We start from the raw sequence: 7,500 nt of genomic DNA, 5'->3' as shown, positions 1-7,500 counted from the left end.
CAATAGAGTCTATAATTATCTATAAATACGACACAAATAGTCACATTAGTAAAAACAGCATTAAACATCTCTATATTTATCTTTAATCTGTTTAATTTTGAGTTAATGTATAATATATAAAGGTCAGTGACAAATAAGAGTTTGCAAAAGGAGCAATTCAAAATTCAAAACTAGATTTAAAAGCAGAATCAGGTTTGTTAAAATGTACATTTAGTATTTTTGTTGGTTTTATATTATTTGAAATGACATTTGCACCATTTTTTAACCAAAAGTAAGATTGAATGCTCCTGAAAATGTCAAATGGTGTAACCACAAAAGAATGATAAATATTACATATTTTATCACCTACAGTGTATTTAACCCTCGTGTTGTCCTCGAGTCAAGGAAGGGAGGGAGGAAGAAGGAAGGAAAGGAGGGAAGGAAAGGAGGGAGGAAGGAAGGAAGGGAGGAAGAAGGAAGGAAAGGAGGGAGGAAGGAAGGAAGGGAGGAAGAAGGAAAGGAGGAAGAAGGAAGGAAAGGAGGGAGGAAGGAAGGAAGGGAGGAAGAAGGAAGGAAAGGAAGGAGGAAGGAAGGAAGGAAGGAAGGAAGGGAGGAAGGAAGGAAGAAGGAAGGAAAGGAGGGAGGAAGGAAGGGAGGGAGGAAGAAGGAAGGAAGGAGGGAAGGAAGGAAGGAAGGAAAGGAAAGAAGGAAGGACAGAGGAAAGAAGGAAGGTAGGAGGGAGGAAGGAAGAAGGGAGGAAGGAAGGAAAGAAGGACAGAGGAAAGAAGGAAGGGAGGAAGGAAGGAAGGAAGGAGGGAAGGAAAGAAGGAGGGAGGGAGGAAGGAAGGAAGAAGGAAAGAAAGGAGGGAGGAAGGAAGGGAGGGAGGGAGGGAGGGAGGGAGGGAGGGAGGGAGGGAGGGAGGGAGGGAGGGAGAAGGGAAGGAGGAAGGAAGGAAAGGAGGGAGGAAGGAAAGAGGGAAGGAAGGAGGGAGGGAGGAAGGAAGGACAGAAGGAAGGAAGAAAGGGGGATGGAAGAAGGAAGGGTGGAAAGAGAGAGGAAGAAAGAAAGAGAGAAGGAGGGAGGAAAGAAGGAACAGTCTAAACAGACGGGGTCAATTTGACCCGGGAGGACGACACGAAGGTTAAGTGGACTTATACTAATAATGACTTCATTTAAAACAATGTAAATGTTTCCTGATCTCCATGGTTACCAGAGTAAATGTAATATTTAGATCAATTGTATTCCATTACCTTTATTTAATATAAAAGTTATAATGTAAGATCATGCCAAACTAGTTGATTTGGTGTTTTATTGACAATTTACTGTTTTTAAGCAAGTTGAATTATTTGGTACAAAGTTTTTATGGTTACACCACTTAGACATTTTTACCATAATCCTTTAATATATTCTCTCAAAATGGATAAAAGCAGAAATTTGATGCTGGGTCCACAAAAAAAGAATGTGTGCAAGTTATTCATACGTTTATTTTCACATTTTACCTCTGGAGTAAGATCAATACAGCAAAGGTCAAAGGTCGTGTTCCTACCTGGATGGGAGACATCTGAGCGTAACCCCTCCAGCTGAAGTCGGGGAACTCCAGAGGATTGTAGCCGAATCGCACCGGCCGGCCGTCCAGCATGGTTCCCTCCTCGATCTCAAACTTCAGGTGATGGAGATCCGGGAAGTAATGATCCGGACGAGGCCTGCGGATAAAAGAGACGCTCGTTTAGGAAGTAGGAAAGGTAACAAGGAAACATCCCGAATCCTGGATTAAATAAAAGGCTCCAGCAGCTGTGAGACAGATCAATATTAACCCTCCTGTTGTCCTCGAGATGGAAGGAAGGAAGGAAGGAAGAAAGGAAAGATGGAAGGGAGGAAGGAAGGAAGGAAAGATGGAACGGAGGAAGAAGGAAGGACAGGAGGAAGGAAGGATGGAAGGGAGGAAGAAAGAAGGAAAGGAGGAAGGAAGGGAGGAAGAAAGAAGGAAAGATGGAAGGATGGAAGGAAGGAAGGAAAGATGGGAGGAAGGAAGGAAAGAAGGAGGGAGGGAGGAAAGATGGAAGGGAGGAAGGAAGGGAGGAAGAAGGAAGGAAGGAAAGATGGAAGGAAGGAAGGAAGGAAAGATGGAAGGAAGGGAGGAAGGAAGGAAGGAAGGAAAGATGGAAGGGAGGAAGAAGGAAGGAAAGGAGGAAGGAAGGATGGAAGGAAGGAAGGAAGGAAGGATGGAAGGGAGGAAGAAAGAAGGAAAGGAAGTAAGGAAGGAATGAAGGAAGGAAAGAAGGAGGGATGGAGGAAGTACAGACGGAAGGAAGGAAAGAAAGGAACAGTCAAAACAGACGGGGTCAATTTGACCCGGGAGGACGACACAAAGGTTAAACAAAAACATAAAAACCAAATAAATACTAAATAAATAAATAAATGTTGAGCTAACTGTTAAACTCACAGATTACACTTCTGTCCCTCGATGTTCGGTCTGCAGCGACATCGACCGTTCCTCTCTCCACAAGACTGACCTGCTGAACCTCCGATGTCACACTGGCAGCCTGGACACACACACACACACACACACACACACATACACACACAGACACACACACAGACACACACACAGACACACACACACACACACACACACACACACACACACACACACATACACACACACACACACACACACAGACACAGAGACACACAGACACAGAGACACACAGACACACACACACACACAGACACAGACACAGACACACAGACACACACACACACACACACACAGACACAGACACAGACACAGACACACACACACACACAGACACACACACACACACACACAGACACAGACACAGACACAGACACAGACACACAGACACACACACACACACACACACAGACACACACACACACACACACACACACACACACACAGACACACACACACATTAGACAGCGGTATGGAGACAGGAAACCATCGATCACTGAACTACCGCTGGCGGACGCTCACCCTGACAGCCGAAGTAGTTTTGCTCCTGCAGGTTGTAGAATCCGTCTTTACAGGTGGAGCAGGTTCCACTGCAGGCGTTGGGCTTACAGTGGCACTGACCACTTTGCTGTCAGGAGCAAAGAATACATCATTATTATTAAATTACTATTATTTACTACTAGAACAATTCAGACATTTTCTTCTAAACACATTAAATAGGTCATAAATGTATTTCTAAAAAAGGTGTAAAAAAGCATTTCAACCATTTAGATTTGAATTGTGGAGCTAGGGTTCACAAACTGTGTTTCAAGATTTCTGTGTTTGGATTTAATGGGCGGGTCTGAAAATCTACGCCGGCTTACGTAACCCGGCGGTGTTTAGCATAAACCCGCCCCTGCTGCTGTAGAGGTATAAATACATTCAGCGCAAACTACTACTACTAAAGTCTACAGTTAGCCAGCTAGCTGCCGAGTTAGCCGCCGAGCTAGCCGCTGAGTTAGCAGCAGGAAGCTCTCAGACATAGCATCCATGTTTCTGGTAGAGGTGGTGACTTTGATTGACAGGTGACACTTGGTAGGGGGCGGGGCTTCAGCGGACTCGGCGGCCACTCCCACAGAGTTTGGGAGCAGAGAAATAGGCAGACTTTTACACAACTTTGAAGCCTAATTTCATATATTTGGCGTTTTTTTTAATCATTCAAATTTGGCAGGGTGGTTAACAACACACTTTTCTGTGGTATGTCAAACTCAGAACACATATTTATTTTCACTTTACACGGACTTTAAGGGTTTTTTCTGCAGGTAAATATCAATAAGGATGTAGGAAGAGAAGGGATATAAATAAAAGGAGAAGGGGTAAAAGTATTAGGAAGCAGGAGAATGGAAGAGAAAGAAGATGAAAAAGGAAAATGGCAAGAGGGAGGGATGATGTTAAATGTAAGTAGAGGTATACAGAGAAGACGAAAGAAGGAAAGAGGGGATGGGAAGATCTGAGAGAATACACGAAGAAGGAAGGGAGAGAGGAGATAAGACAATAGAATTAAATAGAATAAATTAAAGAAGGTTTAACTTGCTCACCTGTGCACACTCTGCAACTCCGCTCACAGTCCCGGCGACGTTACACTCACAGTCTGAAGAAGATGAGATGCTCATTAATATATATTCTCCATTTTAAAGCATTTAAAGTAGTGAGAAATATGCTGGATGTGTGTTTGTTGTGTATCTTACTGGAGCATCCATCAGGAGTGTCAGGAGAAAGGTTCCAGTACAGAGGTTTACATTTATCACAGGCCGGGCCGTTGACATGACGACGGCAGTCACACTGACCCTAAGAGGATGATTGACAGCCAATAAGTGAGTTCCTACTGTCGGTAAAATGGATGTTACACTGATACAGGAAATAAACCTGTATACCAGTATGAGCAGCATTTATAGATAACATTTAAACAGTAGCATGACATTAATAAAGTGTAAAATAATAAGATTATAAGATATTTAAAGGAGAGAAAATGCTTCAGTTTGTATGAAGGAAACATGACGAGGTTTTATGATAAAAATCAAACAATATAAAATGTATATTGTTACTGTTATATTGTGATTTGGATAGTGCAAAATACTTGATTTGAGTTTTAATTAATATTAATAATTATAAACTTTATATCAGGGGTGTCAAACATGAGGCCCGCAGACCAGAACTGGCCCGCCGAGGAGTCCAATCGGGCCCACTTTCCTTCCTGTCTTCTTTTCCTTTCATCTTTCATCCACCCTTACTTCCTTTCTTTCTTTCTTTCTTTCTTTCTTTCTTTCTTTCTTTCTTTCTTTCTTTCTTTCTTTCTTTCTTTCTTTCTTTCTTTCTTCCTTCCATCTTTCCTTCCTTCCTTCCTTCCTTCCACTTGTCCTTTCTTTCTTTCTTTCTTTCTTTCTTTCTTTCCTGTCTTCTCTTCCTTCCTTCCTTCCTTCCTTCCTTCCTTCCTTCCTTCCTTCCACCTGTCCTTTATTTCTTTCTTTCTTTCTTTCTTCCATCTTTTCTTCCTTCCTTCCTTCCTTCCACCTGTCCTTTATTTCTTTCTTTCTTTCTTTCTTTCTTCCATCTTTTCTTCCTCCCTTCCTTCCTTCCACCTGTCCTTTATTTCTTTCTTTCTTTCTTTCTTTCTTCCATCTTTTCTTCCTCCCTCCCTTCCTTCCTTCCATCTGTCCTTCCTTCCTTCCTTCCATCTGTCCTTCCTTCCTTCCATCTGTCCTTTCTTTCTTTCTTTCTTTCTTTCCTGTCTTCTCTTCCTTCCTTCCTTCCTTCCTTCCTTCCTTCCTTCCTTCCTTCCTTCCATCCGTCTTCCTTCCTTCCTTCTTTTTAATGAATCGGCCCACATCAGATCAAATTGGGCTGTTTGTGGCCCTTGAATGAGTTTTCCATCATTTTGGAGCATATTAAAAGAAAGCTGCACAACTACTACTATATTCTTGTGTGCATTATTGTATTTAAATAGCAGAATAGTTTGTATCATACATTTTTACGTGGGCAAAAAAACAAATAAATCCAAACAGAAGTCAAACAAATAAAGACTCACGGCTGACGGCTGCCCTCCTCCGTAATGAACCGAGCCGACAGGATGGCAGCTTCCTGCTACACAGAGACAAACACAGACTCAGCTGGTTAAAGATGTCAAAGTGAGTTCAGACACATTTACTGTTTACTGACTTAAAATACCATTAAAATCATTAATTCATCATATATGCAATAATACATAATGTGTATAATGTATCTTAACTAGGTCGGCTATGCAATTAAGTTTGAACTGCTGCTCTGTATTATATTTATCTATTTAATACGCATTTTTATATTCTCTCTTTTGCTGTTTTTATGTGATTTAGCCACAGAGATTACATCATTTAGTTGTACTGCTGTGCAATGACAATAAAGGCATTGAATTGAATTGAATTGAATTGAATTTAATTAAGTTTTAGTTAAAGTGACATGTCTTAGAGGCAGCTGCTCTGTATGAATATATATATTTAGTTGTGTATTATGCTGTATATATCTTAAATAAATACTGTTATGTTATTTTCAGTTGATGCATAGCAAGAAACCACTAATATAGTCAGATATGCTCATTGTTTGTCGCTGTCTTTATTCATTAATTACATAAAGCTGCTCCCTTTACTTTTGTATATAAGTGACAATATGAATCTGCTGTATAATCATATATAACTATAGTATAGATACATTATAGATTGTGACTTTAAGAACTAAAGAAGTGTCGACAAACTTGTGTCAAAATGTCCAGAAAGCCGCCATTGCTGTTAGTTTCATCTACAGTAGCAGTTAAATAAAAACCTGCACATCATTATTTTGTATCTGGTTTCACTTCATCAACAAATTACAACAAATACAAAACAGAAGAACCTAATTTAAGCTAATTAAAGGCGAGAAGTGGAAGTATATTATAGTGAATTAATGCATTAACACCCTGAAGTTGGAATAATGGGAGATTTTCATGTTCTGCATTAACGAAGGATTATTTCTGCCACTGAAAACAGGCTTGCAATCATCATCATCATCATCATCATCATCATCATCATCACTTTAACAAGCTTTATGTGTGTGTGTGTGTGTGTGTGTGTGTGTGTGTGTGTGTGTGTGTGTGTGTGTGATTAGCTGCAGCTGTCATCACACCTAACTTCCATTATGTTGTGCAGAAAGACTGAATCAGCCCACATGTATGTTCCTGTGTGTGTGTGTGTGTGTGTGTGTGTGTGTGTGTGTGTGTGTGTGTGTGTGTGTGTGTGTGTGTGTGTGTGTGTGTGTGTGTGTGTGTGTGTGTGTGTGTGTGTGTTATTATTACCTTGGCAGTTGGGGAAGCCGTAGGCGCCGTGTGCACAGCTGTCACACCTCAGTCCGACGACGCTGTGCTGACACACACACTGTCCCGTCACCTGGTCGCAGCTGGTGTAGCGGGAGCCTTCTGCAGAGCACTGGCACGCTGGGAGAGAATGAATAAATACAACTGTTATTATTCATCATTAATCAATAACAGGAAGTCTGGTAATTCAAGTGTTTCTATTATTTTGTCCATGAGAGACATAAAAAGCTTCACAAACAGGAGTTTTTTTGGCGACTTACGCGTGCAGCTGGGGTAACCGTAGTAACCAGGCGCACACTGGTCACATGACGCTCCGCTGTAGTTGGGCCGGCAGTGGCAGTGACCCGACGCTGTGCAGCTGGTGTCCAATGAGGTGCGAGCATCACAGGTGCACACTGGGAAAACAGGCAGGGGAGAGATTATAGAAAAAGGAAATACGATGAAGCAATTTAAAATGTAAAAGAAGTAAAAGTCGATATTTAGGTATAGATTGAGTCAAACTATTTGTTTTTTTAAGTTTTGAGTGTATACATGTTTTAATTCTGCAACTTTATTGAAATGTAATGTTATTTGCATTTCATATTTTATTATATTATATATATTATATATATTATTATATTTTATTAATTCATTTCTTACTGCTGCACACTGTAGTGGTGGCAGACAATTTTATTTGTATTTTATTGG

At 41.0% G+C, this 7,500-nt stretch overlaps 1 protein-coding gene across 1 annotated transcript in view; it reads right to left on the bottom strand.

Moving 5' to 3' along the window:
- Positions 1-7,500, bottom strand: part of LOC133977113 (laminin subunit alpha-5-like) — a gene marked incomplete at its 5' end in the record, with an annotated part of 25,012 nt that overhangs the window by 4,700 nt on the left and 12,812 nt on the right. The window contains 8 exon segments of the mRNA XM_062415249.1: positions 1,527-1,683; positions 2,424-2,523; positions 2,979-3,084; positions 4,034-4,086; positions 4,184-4,283; positions 5,521-5,576; positions 6,796-6,933; positions 7,074-7,208. Coding sequence (XP_062271233.1) covers positions 1,527-1,683; positions 2,424-2,523; positions 2,979-3,084; positions 4,034-4,086; positions 4,184-4,283; positions 5,521-5,576; positions 6,796-6,933; positions 7,074-7,208 — 845 coding nt within the window.

Source organism: Scomber scombrus, unplaced genomic scaffold, assembly GCF_963691925.1.
Source record: "Scomber scombrus unplaced genomic scaffold, fScoSco1.1 SCAFFOLD_344, whole genome shotgun sequence".
Lineage (NCBI taxonomy): Eukaryota > Metazoa > Chordata > Actinopteri > Scombriformes > Scombridae > Scomber > Scomber scombrus.
The sequence above is the reverse complement of the archived record's forward strand: the minus strand, read 5'-3'. Positions and strand labels throughout refer to the sequence as shown.